Source organism: Protobothrops mucrosquamatus, unplaced genomic scaffold (assembly GCF_001527695.2).
Source record: "Protobothrops mucrosquamatus isolate PMUCROS unplaced genomic scaffold, P.Mucros_1.0 scaffold968, whole genome shotgun sequence".
In the NCBI taxonomy this organism is placed as follows: domain Eukaryota; kingdom Metazoa; phylum Chordata; class Lepidosauria; order Squamata; family Viperidae; genus Protobothrops; species Protobothrops mucrosquamatus.
Genome location: NW_015387211.1, coordinates 166,407 through 182,215, shown reverse-complemented (window position 1 = coordinate 182,215; position 15,809 = coordinate 166,407). Strand labels below are relative to the sequence as shown.

Below are 15,809 nucleotides of genomic sequence, written 5' to 3'. Positions count from 1 at the left end.
AATGAAGAGAAGGACGAGGGGGGACATGATAGCAGTGTTCCAATATCTCAGGGGCTGCCACAAAGAAGAGGGAGTCAAGCTATTTTCCAAGGCGCCTGAAGGCAGGACAAGAAGCAACGGATGGAAACTAATCAAGGAGAGAAGCAACCTAGAACTAAGGAGAAACTTCCTGACAGTTAGAACAATTAACCAGTGGAACCACCTGCCTCCAGAAGCGGTGAATGCTCCAACACTGGAAGTTTTTAAGAAGAAACTGGACAGCCATTTATCTGAAATGGTATAGGGTTTTCTGCCTGAGCAAGGGGTTGGACTAGATGACCTCCAAGGTCCCTTCCAACTTTTATTTTTATTATTATTATTATTATTATTATTATTATTATTATTATTATTATTATTATTATTGTTGTTGTTGTTGTTGTTGTTGTTGTTGTTGTTATTATTATTATTATTATTATTATTATTATTATTATTATTATTATTATTATTATTATTATTATTATTATTATTATTATTATTATTATCTGCCCAAGCTTCTTCTGAATAGTCTCTCATTTCTTAGTGCCTAAAAATGTTTTACCCCCTTTTCCCTATGTAACAGTTCTTGTATTAAGGCTACCTTCCTTACTCTCTGCCCTCAGAGGGTTATGGCTCTGGGCATAATGAAGGAGATCCCTAAACAAGCCACTAGGAGGCCTGGGCCCCCTGTGAATTCTTTTCTTTTTCTTTTTAAAAATGCTTGCCTTTTTTCCTCCTAGTACAATCTGCCACAATTTGCAGAAAGACTATCTTCTCTTCTGGGAATATTTTCTTCTCCCTGGCTCCAATCAGGAAGGAAGATTAAGTGAAGAAGCAGCCAGAGCAAGGAGAAAGAATACCAGATTCAGAAAACTCCCTAAGTTAGTCCCATGCAAAGGTTCACTGTTGGCAACATTATAATGCCAATTCCAAAGTCAGAGAGAAGCAAGTATTTTATCAACTCAGCTTTCCTCATCAAACAGCCAAGAAGAGAAAAGGGGGAGAGGGGAGGAGAGAGAAGGGCTTTTCAATTAAAACAGAGGAAACCTCTGAGTTAGAAATTTGCAAATTAAAGAGCTACACCTTAATGTTTGCATTATGTAAAATATGTATGTCAGTTAATGTATGGGTAAGTAAATTAATCTCCCCTTTGGGCAGCTGACATCTAATAAAAGAAATAAAACATGTATTTATTTAGTTAGTTAGTTATTTAATTAGTATATGGCATTAGTACATGAAAGCCAGAAATCTACAATGTTAACACAGAGTAGTAGTTTGGCTGCCTAAGACTGCTAGTTCATTCAGTTCATGCTTGCGTGCTATCCAGGTTGCACCACAGGGGGTGAACTAGCTCCATGTACAAAGCAGCTAATGGTGTTCGGCAAGCGCAGGGGTGTCAAACCCAATTGCATTGTGGGCCGTATTGTCATGTATCGGGATTTGTGTTGCCTTTGCGGGGCAGGGGAGGCATGGCCTGTGCGGGCTGCATCTGGTCCATGGGCCGAGTATTTGACATGTCTGCAAGAGAGTCAGTGTCATCCAGGGCTTTTTTCTCCACCGGGTTTTGTCTCACATTCAGAATGGTCTGGCGCCAGTTGGTTTCTTGCTTCCACCATTAGTCCCACCAGAGTGGTACCTATTTATATACTGGCATTTGCATGCTTTCGAACTACTACATCGGCAGAAGCCGAGGCGAGTGACGGGAGCTCACTCCATCCAGTGGTGCTAAGGCTCAAACTGCTGGAATGCAGGAAGCTGACCTTCTCCGGCCGATAATCTCAGCCTCTTTAAGCCGCTGAGCCACTGTGCCTCTCAAATAATACGAAATAATATGAAACCCAGAAATAAAGACAGTACAAAACACTATACAAAATACAAGCACCAGTTCCAACGAATCCCTGGACAAATTTGCTGAGGGAAAAAGTCCAGCAATTTACTGTAGTGATGGGGTCACTAGTAAAGATGGGGTCCAGCAAAGATAAGCAGCAAGGCATTCCAAAAATGTGGGACTCTATAAGTCTCTCTTTCTCTCTCTTCTCTCCTATTTAATCAAGCTGTTAAGAGAGTGCCAGTTTTGTATAGTGGTTAAGTTAAGGCATCAGACTAGAAACTGGGAGACTGTGAGTTCTAGTCCTGCCTCAGTCGCAAAGTCATCCAGGTAGCCTTAGGTCAGTCATTCTCTCTCAGTTCTAGGTAGGAGGCAATGGCAAACCACTTCTGAAATCTTGCCAAGAAAACTGCAGGGGATTTCCAGGCAGTTGATAGAAGTAAAAACTGACTCCCCTCCCTGCCCCCCCCCCCAAAAGCAGCCCTAAATGGAAAAACGTCTGTTACAGATTTTAAAGCATGAGCAGGTTGACTTGGGTAAACAATTTTCTTCAAGTTGCTTGGCTCCAAACAGTCTAAGAAATGCAAGCACTTCAAACAAGGCAGAGGAACACACTGGGAACCAATGCAACTATGTAGAATAGAGCCACAAAATCAGTCCATCATCAAAAGCTTTATTCTGCTTCAGTGAAATTTATGAGTCATCTTCAAAAGCAGCTCCATGAAGACTGTATTTAGCAGCGGAGCCTCTCCAGATATTCTGCATCTGGCATAAACTGGTAAAAAGGACTCTTGGCTATCACAATCATCAATGCCTGCCAAGGAAATGCAGACATAGTGCAGAGTCCAAACAGACTCTCAAGCTGCCCTTTTAGGTCTTCAGGAGGAATGAAAAACTATTCAAAATTAGGGATAAACCTCCATCAAGAACACTTAGTCTCCTTATCTATGAAATTTCAACCTTGTCTGAGATTAAATCTCCATTTATTTGTCTTCATCTACCTCAGGCAAAAAATAAATAAACCCAAAGGTTTGGGTTCCATGGTCTCTTCTAGACAGATAGACTGCAATGCCAAGTGGAATAGAATATCATCAGCAAACAGGTTACGCTTCAACCCCACCTTCTGAGTTACTTTCCATAGCACTTCCATGCAATGGCTGAAAAGCAGAAGCAGTTTTCCAGTCTCCTATAAGTCCCCAGTGAACACCTGCTCTAGAATGGTAACTATATGCAAAAACCATTTATACAAGCTTCTTCCCGTTTCTCATTTTACAGAGCGTGCATAAATTCTTCTCCTCTCCCCTCTCCCTTTTCTTTAAGTGCCGTTCTCTTAAATCACAAGTCAGAAGGCGGGCTTGCTTCTTTCTGATCATTATCTACTATACTGCTCTAGAAATAATCTGAATCTGATGACTACTAAGTAACAATTTACTCAAAAGGGAGGACTTTTTTTTAGGAATTCTGGCAAGCTTTTCTTTCCCCTTACCAAGCTTCCAATTATGTCCACAGGAAACAATAAAGGAGGGTAGGGGCCTGTCAGGAAGAATAATGGGGTAGGACAATTGTGCCTATGATGTCACCCTTCCTGCCATCTGCTATTCAGCAACAGTTCCACTCACCTCTAACCCCTCCCCTATTATAACTAGAAGGCTTCATGTAACAACACAAGACTGAATTACTTTGCTAGTGCCCTTCACATGTTCTTTCTCCTTCCAAGAGAAGCTGAAGAAGCATCACTGGTGACAAAAGAAAAGCTCCACCCTTATTTTCAATGTATTTGGGTTGTTTGCTAAATAGTCCCAACAATGAAGGCCAATTGTATATGGCTATACAATATAATGAAGTTGTATAACAAGAAAGCTGGAATCTCAATGAAGTGACATGTCCCCATCAATGCTTTCAGATGGCACTGACCTTACCGAAGGCCTCCTACCAACATCATCCAAATGAAGCTATCTCTAAAGGTAGTCATGCATCCCAGGGGACAATCCGTAGGAAGAATATTTTCATATGTACGATTGAAGACATATTGCCTTCCATGTGCAGCAAGATGCAAGTGTTGATGGGAATGCAACAGACAATGTCAAAGTCATGGCTGATGTGGAATCCAACACACACCGTTAATTTACTTCTATGCGATGCACAACTACAATTCGAGGTAATTACAAGCCAAGGTAATTTAAAAGAGATAGAGCTCAACTTGAGCAAAATCTGGAGAGACCACCAGATTTTTGAATACCCAAGGCTCATGATTCCAACAAATATGCTTCTTGAACTATCTCATGAAGACTCTCCCCTCTCACCAGCATACAGAGAAATGACTTAATTACTCCTTTCGTACTTCAACCAAGATGTCCAGCATAAAGAGAAGAGGAAGAGGAAGGCCTATTTATGTTCCATGGATACATGTCTTACGATATATATGGGAAGCATGATGCCTATGGGCATCCTGATTTTAATTCCGCCCTTGCCAATTATCTGCCCAAACCGACTTTATTTTTTATTCAGTCATTTTAACATTTAAAAAAACAGAGACAGCTGACAAAGCAAAACAAGCCTCTCATACCATCTTCATTTATAACAGGCAGACAATCTATGACCCGTATGCAATCTTCCCAACCCCCATTCTTGTTGCTTCCAGGAAAGATCGCACCATTGAAATTCAGTAGCAAAATGAAATGCAGGCTCCATTTTAATAGTACTTATCTTGGACTGTAAAATTCAACAACACAGAACAATAAATCTATTAAAAATAGAATTGGTAATATCTGTCCACAAAAACAACGCTTACCCTCTAATCTGGAAGAATTTGTCTGGATATAATTCTTCAAGATATTTTTATAAAATAAATGGGATGGGCAGTGCTTATTTTCTAAAAAAAAAAAAAAAAAGGTGCCGGAACTCACACATGTCATACAACCCGCCTTGCCTACCCTACAAGGTTCCATCCAAAAAAGGTGCCGGAACTCTGTTCTGGGCGGTCTATGAGAAAAAAAAGCCCTGGGGATGGGTGACGACAGCCTAGTATTTTGCTCAGAAGTGTATCTACCTGGGCCAGGTAGCTGAAGTAATAAAGAATGTCCTAATAACTAGAGGAGGATAACAAAGAGCAATACCCTATTTTGCAACTTATCACATCTACTGTAAGATATATCTTTCTGTGGGAATAACAACAACACCCTGAAAATTCCTAAAGTGCCTCCAATCCAAAGATTCTGGAAAACCCTACCATAAAGGTAAAACAGAATGCAGAAAACAATACTTGGAAAAAAGTTTACTGCTTCTTTTTATTTTGTCCCCACAACATATTTATTAAAGTAAAATAATACTATCTCTTGTGAAATACCAATACCATCAAATGTCATTAACAATCTGAGGATTAGTCAATCCTTAACTTCCATGGTCCCTTAGCTTTCTCTACACTTGAGGATATCTAAAGAAAAGAGCGTGGTCTATCTCTGAACTCCTTGTATGACTTAGAACACTGCACGCAAATCAACTTTTTCTCCTACAATACATAAACAGCTGTACATAATCTTGGCTAGCAGCTGTATAGTAAGTGCTTTAAAAAGTAAATCTTTATACAGCATGCATTAACTCCTGTTCCTGGATCTCTTTTGGTTCACTGTCCTCAGATGGATCTTTTTCATTTTCTCATGAATATGTTACAATACATTTACTAACAGATAGACCATCAAGCTTACTAATCTTATTGATGCTGAGTAGACATGGATCTCTGTGTTTACAATTCTGGGTGTGAGATTGCCCACAGAATTCTCTTCCTTAAAAGAGATCAGAGGCAGAACTGATTGCAGGCTTTCTTGTTTGCTTGTACTTATCTAATTCGTAACTTTTCCTTTGTATGTATCTTTACATTAGGACTGAAAACTATTAGGAATCATCGTAGGTAACATCCAAAATGTAAATAGCCAAAATCTTGAGAAACCATCTTTCAAAACAAATTGAAAATACTGTGAGAGTTAGCAATTTCCTAACATTTGGGGCATCTTTGAAATTATTTTTATTTTGACGGCTGCATGAGGAGTGATTTCTAATACCTGTAGAGACCACAGATTGGGAAGCACTATATAAATAGAGCACAGAGTCATGCTGTGACTGACCTGCAATACAGATCATCTTCAAAACATGTGGGATGGAGTGATAAAATTAGAGAATCCAGAAATGAACTCATTGCAGAAATATTTTATTGCTCATATTTAACTTTTCAAGAGAGATGATGAGATACATGGATTTGAATGTCTGGGGTTCAAATCTCAAAACTGCAATAGTTTCTGGATTAGAGAACCTAGTTTATTTTTGCAGATAAATTATGCCATTGGGCCCTATCTAACACAATGAAATTCAATAATGAGAAAAGTAAGATTCTACATTTAGGCAAGAAAAACCAAATGCACAGGTACAGAATAGGTGGTACCTTGCTCAATAGTAGTAACTGTGAGAGGGACCTCGGAGTCCTAGTGGACAATCATTTAAATATGAGCCAGCAGTGTGCTACAGCTGCCAAAAAGGCCAACGCAGTGCTAGGCTGCATTAACAGAGGGATAGAATCAAGATCACGTGAAGTGTTAATACCACTTTATAACGCCTTGGTAAGGCCACACTTGGAATTCTGCAACCAGTTTTGGTCACCACGATGTAAAAAAGATGTTGAAACTCTAAAAAGAGTGCAGAGAGCAATGAAGATGATTAGGGCACTGGAGGCTAAAACATATGAAGACCGGTTGCAGGAATTGGGTTTGTCTAATTTAATGAAAAGAAGGACTAGGAGTGACATGATAGCAATGTTCCAATATCTAAGGGGCTGCCACAAAGAAGGTGGGGTGTCAATCTATTTTGTCATAAATTTCTAATCACTTCAATAGAATATCCAATAATCTGATCATTGGTCTCTTCATAGGAAGCAATGAACAGTTTTCACCTTAAAAAAGGTAATATGAAACCTGAGGGTAGATGGAGGCGGGAGTAGGGAGAGAAATAAAAAGTAATAAATAAATAAATCTCCTGGTTTAGCATCTCCTTCATAAATCTGATTTTTCAATCTTGCCTACTAATATCTACAGAGATATAAAGGGAATCTCAGAAAGCAAGTATGGAAATTAGCAATAGGAATAAATATTAAGTTCTTTTATCATTTGAAAGAAATAGGCACTGTAAGCTTGGAAGGACACCCATTTTCTATCAATTGTGCAATATTTTGAAGAACCTGCTGGGAGACTATTTAGAAATATATTTGCTTGTATGCTTAATTCCCTATTCAACTGGCTTGAGTGTTAATTATTTAACTGCACAACATGATATTCATATTCATATTCATTATCTTTAGAGATTTTTATGGGCTTTTTCTTGTTTCACTCTATTTTGTGTAGGGTAGAATTTTAAAATGTACAAAACAGGAGTATCAATTAAATGATTAAAAAGCCATATGGGGCTCAAAAGCAGCTGGAAGTTAAAATGAAAAGACATGGTAGAACAAAAAAAAAAACCATCCTAAGAGAAAAGGGATCATTAAGATTCCTTTTTGACACAAGTATCACCAACTGGGTCTCAGCATGTGGCAGAACAGACCATCTTTACCTGGATTCAGAAGTTAAGCAGCTTTGGACCTGATTAATAGATAGGGGAGAGATTGGGCTTTAGACTCAGCTTGAAGTCACAAAAGAAAATGCCAATAGAAAACCTGAAAGCCAGTTTGTGTAGTGGTGAAAGCACCAGGCCAGAAACGAAGAGCCCATGAGTTTGTCCTACCTTAGGTACAAAGAGAAGTAAATTACATCTTGGGCAAGTCACTCTCTCTCAGCCCTACAAAGCAGAATAGCAAACCACTCTCAAAATCTTGCAAAGAATTGTCCAGGCAGTTGCAAAAAAAAAAAAAAAAAGTTACACTCCCCCTAAAAAAAAAGTTACAATGCTGCCAAGAATGTTACTGGGATGTGTGTACGCAGTGATCCAGACTTAAGTTTGACTTGAAGGAGAATCTATTAATATCTGACATGCATAACTAGCAAGATATGAGCCCAGATATGTACATCATTTCCCATAGAAGAGAATATATGTAGCTCAGAATTGAACTGTGGACTCCTTAATGACATCTGAGCTTTGTTGTGGCTTTGTTGTGGCTTTGTTGCAGATACTTCATTACCCAACTAGATATCATCAATAGTGAGATGGGCGATATATTAAATAAATTTAAATAAGAAAGATAATAAATGAACAAATAAATAAAATCATCAATGCTGATGAAATTACTAGTTGAGTAATGGTGATGTTACTGGTTGGCCAATGAAACACCTGCAAGCAAACAACCAAACTCAGAGAGCACCAAGGACTCCAGTCATCATTTTTTTAGACTGATGGATTGTTCACTCTGGAAACCAAAATCTGAGAACACCTACCACAAAACATTTTTTTCTTATATTTTTGTATCCAATGATTTGTAACACCCTTTATCATGTACTATCAACAGTACAGTAAGACTTTAGCACAAAAGTATTTTTAACTCAAATATAATCATACAATCCCAGGAAAAGACAAAAGTGTCTTTAATAATTTGCCAGGTGCAGCAGGTGTGCCCATATGTGCTCTTTCATTTCAGAACTGGAGCGCTGCACAGCTCTCCCATTTATTTATCTAAAGCCCAATGTTATATCCAGAATATTACAGGAGGGAGGGAGGGAGGGAGGGAGGGAGGGAGGGAGAAAGGAAGGAAGGAAAAAAATGTTTTTCAGGATGACTCAGCAATGTCCATTTAGAAGTGGCTTCTTACCTATTTCATGATTCCCTGACTTTACCACAAATTTATCCAGCTACTTTCTATTTGGAAAACATTAATAAAGGGCTCTAGGCCAAAAACCTCTCTGAGAATTCAACACTGACATATACATGCTCGCCCAGAGAGATCACTAAAAATGCATTGTGTTCCTCTGTTCTCCAGTGTTATCAGTGGCTAAAGAAAAACATTCAAGAATAATTGAATGATTATAATAGACAGAAGGCAAAGGATATTTTTCCTCACACACAAAGATTCAGGCAAGGGTGATGTCAGTGCTAGCCAAATTCAATAAACCATATGCATACATTTAGGGGGAGGGGAAGACGAAGACCCTACAGATGGTTCCAGCTGGGCCCAGCATTTGATTATTCGCTTGAATTACCCTCCTTTGCTACAAAATAATAAAAATTGGGGGAGGGAAAGGAAGAAGAAATGCTAAAAAACAATGCAACTGCTGGAAAACGATGGCTGCTGAATTTTAAAAAGTAGCTGTCTTCTTCTAAAGAAAAGCCAGGTCTACTAAGTAGACCTTGCTTTTTGCTAATAAGCACCTTGCTCTTTGCTAATTTAGACTGGGAAGGGCACAGACAAAAATTTAAAAGCTAAGTACTAAAAAAGAAAGAAAAAGAAAAGCATGCCTCATAAAGGTGTTTTCTGATATAGAGACAAGGAAAAGATGAAGCTTTTTCCTGGCATCTGGATAACATGGTAGGAACCTGCTTAAGTGCTTCAAATTGAACTGTGGTTAAAGCAAATGAGAACATGTGGTACCAAGGAGTGATAATTAAGCCTCTAGTCCATTACAGGCTTACCTTTTGATGAAATTCAACTGAACTGAATGGGATCTACTGCCAAGTGTGTGCTGCGCTTATTTGGAAAGAAATTCCAGGCTGAAATTTCCTTGAAACACAACCTTCCTCACACCACCCCTTGACTTCTTTTAAAACCACGTCCCATTCTTTTTCTTCTACCATGTAACCAACCATGTTATGAAAAATAGACAACCAAGCATAATTTCACTATAGAACAGAGCTATGGAAATTTCAGAACTGTAGAAACTACTGGAACAGAGATCTATTTAAAAGAGCTAAAAGCAGCCTAATAAATGCTACACTTCTGATCCAAACCAAAAAAGTCGACTTGAAGTAGGCCTGAGCACACATGCCATGCCTGTGTTCACAAAGCCTTACAAAACGTCTTGGGTTCACACAGGGAAATATGTCTTTGGAGGCAAGGAAGCACCAAGGATATATCTCTGCCTACTTCAAAGCACCTTGCCACACTTATATTTCAAATGCAGATTTTCCTGGGATCATGAGGTTCCCCTACAGAACTAGGAAAATAGAAAACTTCCTAAAAGAACACCCAACTAATGTATGCCTGCTTCAAAGGATCCTTCTCACTTTGGACTGAAAGTGGAGGTTATCCTACACCAGAACCATGAAGGAACATAGACACAGAATTGAGCAACACAGTAACCCCAGGTTTCTAGCCCCCAAATTAATTTGTACTAGCAAGGTTGGGGTTTTCACAAATAAACCTATTTCCCTCTCTCCACTTCCACCATCTTTTTCATTCCAGCATTTAATTTAAAACAAGGGAAAAGGAAGTCTGCCTATTATTATTTTTTAAATACAGTAGTCCAAAAGATCAATGATTTAAATTCTGCCCCTTCATGTTATAAGACGATGCAACTTTGATTCGACTGACCTATAGGGGCTGTCTTTCTAGATCCCTTTGAATGACCATGCAGCTTCAACCTCTGTGAGTTCCCTTGTTAGACCACATAGTTTTCTGGGAAATATCACCCCTTCCCTTGTTCCTAGTTGTGAATTGCAATCTAAAAGAGGAGCATAGAAATTAAAGTGCATTTCTAGACAGTTACAATTCATTTCAAGACCCTGGAAGTCTGAGATTGCTAAACCTAAGAGACTCAACCTGCTTGCTTTGGAAGTACTATGGTAGAAATGTCTTAGGTGAACTGGACCTGTGCCATCTGTCAAACAAGAGAGTAGGGCAGGATAATAAGACTGGGAAAAATGTTTAAAAAGATATGAGCAGAAGCTAGTGGGGAGTCCTAAAAGGCCAGACAGAGAGAATAGCCAAATAAATCAAATGACAGATCTGCATTCATCATTTCATAGAAAATTCTGAATTGCCATTAGTAGTTTTAGCAAGGGTGGCTGTACTAATCATATAACACAAGCCTGACAGATATCTCCCTCCGGGTATCTGGTATAGCTTCCAACCTCAGTTGGAAGAATTCCACTCAGGATAAGCTAAGCAGCTGCCACCTGTTCTGGTGTGAGAAGATATCCCTCCCCTTTTCTGACAATATTCTGGAATCTGGGTAAACAGAAGGGGAAATCCCCTTCTCCAGGACTACGTTTTTAAACAAGCTGCTCCAGTCTCCCCCTTTTATTCAGAAAACAAGGCCCAAACAATGCATGGTGCTTGGGTAAGTCCCATACTAAAATAACAATAAATAAAGGATTTTAAAAATAGTAAAAAAGACAAAGTATGTATTTCAGAAATAAGAGAGCTAAACTAAGTTACGAGGCCTCTATATGCAAATTCGAGCAATCATTAACCACTACATTAACCACTAAAAAAAAAAAAAACCTCAGAAGGACATTAAATGTGAACATGGGTAAAAACTGCCATTTTTTCTCAACCTTAGCAAGTTTAAGATGTGTGGACTTCAGTTCCCAGAATTCCTCAGCCAGCTATCCAAGTAAGCACAGAAGCAACTGAAAGGAGATAAAACATTCCTGATGCTTCTGCCTGTACTTCCTCTATCAGCTTTACCTACAGATTCCAGTTCTTCTTCTTGAAAAGATCTGAGTCCAAGGCCCAAATAGGAAATCTATTGCTACAGTCCTTGCTACAGGTAGTCCTCAACATATGGCCACAACTGGAACCAGAATTTCCATTACTAAGCAAGGTAATTATTGAGTCACATCCAATTTTATGATACCTTCTTTAACCAAGGTTGTTCAATGAATTACTGCAACTGTTAAAGTGAATCAGGTGGCCATTAAGCAAATCTGTTAACTCCGCAATTAACTTTATCAGAAGCCAATTAGAAAGGTCACAAATGGTGGCTACGTGGCCCTGGGATGCTGCAATCATGGTAAATACATGCCAGCTGCCGAGCACCCGAATTTTGATCAAACAACTATGGGAAAGCTACAACTGTTGTAATTGCAAAGACTGGTCATCAGCCCCTTTCTTCAGTGGTGTTGCAACTTTGAATAGTTGCTAAATGAATGGTTGTTACGTTGAGGACTACCTTCAAATTTTCTGTCCCATCTTGAGCCCTACCCCTGACTTTCACTGGCAGAGAGTAGCGGCTTTATACTGCTTTGGAATATTTACAGTTACCTCCATCCTGCAGACTCTCAAATCCATTACAGTAGTCACTCTGAGGGGTCTTTGGTGTTCTCTGAGCTTGGTTGTTTTCTTGTAGACGTTTCATTACCCAAACTAGGTAACATCATCAGTGCTAGTGACGTTAGCACTAGAACCGATGATGTTACCTAGTTCGGGTAATGAAACACCCGCAAGAAAATAACCAAGCTTGAGAGAGCACCAAGGACCCCTCATTTCAACCTTGAGCTACAAATATTCTCCTTTATTAGTAACCTCTCCAATTTCAGAAAAGTAGAACTCAGCACTTTCTCAGCTAAATGAACATATACAACTTTTCTGACATCCATGGACATCCAAGGCTGCCCTTAGAAAGGTAAAAGGATTGCCCACGCTCTTCCTCTTTCAGCACAAAGTTTGCTCTGCCTGCAGTAATTTTCACTGACATAAATCCTACTTCAAAGGATTATACCTCTGTTAACCTGAAATTCTTGAGAACAGAATATATGCATCTGGCCAGGAGTTCAGAGAGAAGCAGAATTAGCCTTAGGTAGAACTGCAATGGAAATTCCACAAAGCATTTTACATATTTTACATATCTTAACCAGCTAATTCCGTTTCAGATAATTTATTCTAATCTTCCCATTATTTTTCCATTCATAGCTAAACAAGGATATTGGTTTCCAGGGATGTGGGAATGTGGGGAATGTGGAAGAAAACTAATATTATCAATGAAAGCATTGTGTAATGCCTGATATAATCATTCCTAATTCTTAAATGTATGTTTTGAATTCTGAACAAGTGACTAAAGTTAACAATAAATTTGTTCTTATATACAGTATTTTTGGGTACATATAATTTGGAGCATTATACTATGAGAGATACTGGGGAGAGAGAGAGAGAGAGAGAGAGAGAGAGAGAGAGAGGGAGGGAGGGAGGGAGGGAGGGAGGGAGGGAGAGGGAGAGGGAGAGGGGAGAGAGAAGGAGGGAGGGAGAGAGAGAGAGAGAGAGATGTTAAATCCACTAATGCTTCCTTTTTCAGCCTATCCTATAAGCAGTGATTCAATTCAATTTCATTCTGAAGTGCAGATTACGTAAAACAACTATATAACATTAGTGCTGCTGTAAATTATTGAATGGGATGTTGAATAGCTCCCATAGAATTTCTTCTGTCCTTTCCTTCCTGTTTTAATCAATTGTCTATCCATACAGGAACTGATTCATAGCCTAGGTCAGCTAAGTAGCTTCTGTTGAAAGACTGTCAACATTTTTTTGACTATCCAAGTAGAATTTACTGGATTTTTGCCATGTTTTTACTTGTTATCACCTCCAAATAGTTGGTGATGCAAGATTTCTGTGTTAAAGCTGTATGGATGCTTTCTTAACCAGGCATATTCCTCTGAACATTTAAATCATATAAGCTACTTTCTACCAACATAACTAAAGCACAGTAGTTAACCTTTTAATTCTTCAGTTCTGTATTTTTTGAATTATACTCCTGCTTGAAAAAATTATCAGACAAACTTTAGTGGCTTTCTTTATTGTCTTGGTTGACAGGCTCATTTTAAAAATGTACATTTTGTATTAATTATATTTTTGAGTAAGGATCATTCCCCTTCCACAAACCCTCTGCCCATTCATTCTTGTTGTTTTTTTATGTAGAGGGATTTTCTGATATCATAAAAGAAAGCTCATTTTGAATTGGCTTCGTTTGTTCTCAATAATGACATCACACAAATCAAACTAGCCATAAAGATACAATACACAGTCTCCATATTATAACATCTGTGTGACAAGTCCCAGGAATAAGAGAAATAATAGATAAATCAGAAGGGAAGAAATAAAACACTGGCCCTAAACAGGGATAGAAAAGTGCAAGTTCATGTAATCTGTGAGTTCGTAAAACCAAAACTCCAGATTCTTCAATAGACCCTCCTTCCCAAAGGAAACAGTACATTTTACCCAGCACCCATGCTATACTAACATTAGATAACGTTCGGCTTTCTTCTGTCCATGTTTTGGTTTAAGATGGTATTACACATCACATGGAGTTCTTTGGAGTTCTTATTCTTTATAAAAAAAATAACAAAAATGTGGATATTGCAGTACTCTACATATCGCTGAACCCCAACCAGCATTATCAATAAACAGGAAACTTAAGAAGTTAGATCCAGAGATATCCCACCTCTGCTTTCTATCATGCAGCAATTCTAGCTACAATCAGATATGAAAAAATCTCCACAGGAGGAGATAAATACAAAACTGCATAAAAGGAAAGGGCTGTAAAATTATTTCTGAACTCCTACACAGGACTGGCATTTGAAATTTCGACCTTGCGAGTTTTTAAAAAATAAATAAACCCTAACCTACCTTACTGCATTGCTACACACAGTATGGTGTGTTCTTTAAAATTAGGACTTATGAGAGGAACACTGAGTCACACTACGATTTGAATTTGGTTGATAACTAAGGACCATGGTTAAGTACCTTTATACTGGAGGCTGGCTGGATGAGCTCTGTGATGGATACCTTGTCTTGCTGAAGCCTTCTTTTGACCAACTTGGAACAGCAGATGTTGACAGAGTTGAGAACATGCCAGGAGTTGTACTCCACAAAGGAGCGGCTGTCAATGACCAACATTCCTTCGGTCCCACTTCTCAAGAGACTGGCAAGCTTCTTGGGATCCATCACTTTGTGTGGAAGTTTGTCCCCGGCCATGGTAGACTGGTCCCTTCCGCAGCAAGTGGCAGCAGGAAAGGAACACCCAGGGAGGCGAAGCCAGCTCAGATATTCCAGACGTGAAGGAAGAGGGGGAAGGGGGAAGGCAACTTAAAAACAGCCAACTTTTGCCACGCTGCTAAGGCCCTGTATGACAAGTCATTGTGCCAAACCTGTTAGGAAGCGCAGAGAGAAAGAGAAAAAGAAGAGGAAAAAGTAGTCAGATATTGCAAGTATGCTGTGTTGGTACAGATATATTCTGCTCTAGCTCAGATCTGGGAAAAACCATAGTCTTTAGATCAGGGGTCTCCATACTTGGAAACTTTAAGACTTGTGGACTTCAATTCCCAGGATTCCTTAGCCAGCTATGCTGGCTGAGTTGAAATCCACAAGTCTTAAAGTTGCCAAGTTTGGAGATCCCTGGTTTAGAGTCTAAAGAAAGCTCTACCTAATGCTACCATTTCAAACAAGTATCCTCTACAAGCATTCAACTTATCTCCCATGCAGCAGGCACCAAGTTCGATAAATGAATCAGTTAGAGGAAAAGGAAAAAAAGTATCCTAAAGTTATAGCTTATATCATGTTTCACATCTGATTTCGATTTCATCCTAAACACTTCATCTATAGTCACATAATTTACGATTTACTGTCTTACTGTTCCCTAATAACACTCTTCTTTACAATACAGAGTTTTTATGTTTTTTTCTACAAACTACAGAACTATTACTTTTAATAAAGTAATTTGCTTACTTCCATCCAACAGCCTTCAGAAGCACATATTCCAGGTTGCACATACTTTTAATTCACCTGAGGCAAAACTCAGCCTTGCATGTGTATACCTTAGAATCTGGTGTAGCATTTTATCACTTTAAAACTTTTCATTACCCAAACCATTATGAGAGGGACCTCATGAATATTGAGCTGAAAGCTACAAACCTAGCATATATGAAACTCCTTTCCTACATTGCAAAAATCATAGCACAGAGCATGCATAATTTAATTTTGCATATTAAGAAATATATAAGTATTCCTGTTTGATCACATGCTTGTTAAAGCATCAGGCCGGGATTAATTAAAGTCTCCATGCAG

General features: G+C 38.8%; 1 protein-coding gene across 1 annotated transcript in view; it reads right to left on the bottom strand.

Moving 5' to 3' along the window:
- Positions 1-14,720, bottom strand: part of LOC107290781 (dual specificity protein phosphatase 8) — a gene marked incomplete at its 3' end in the record, with an annotated part of 21,115 nt that extends 6,395 nt beyond the window's left edge. Inside the window, exon 1 of the mRNA XM_015819696.1 lies at positions 14,490-14,720. Within this exon, the coding sequence (XP_015675182.1) occupies positions 14,490-14,720 (231 nt within the window). The remainder of the gene's footprint in view (positions 1-14,489) is intronic.
- Positions 14,721-15,809: the final 1,089 nt, after the last annotated feature.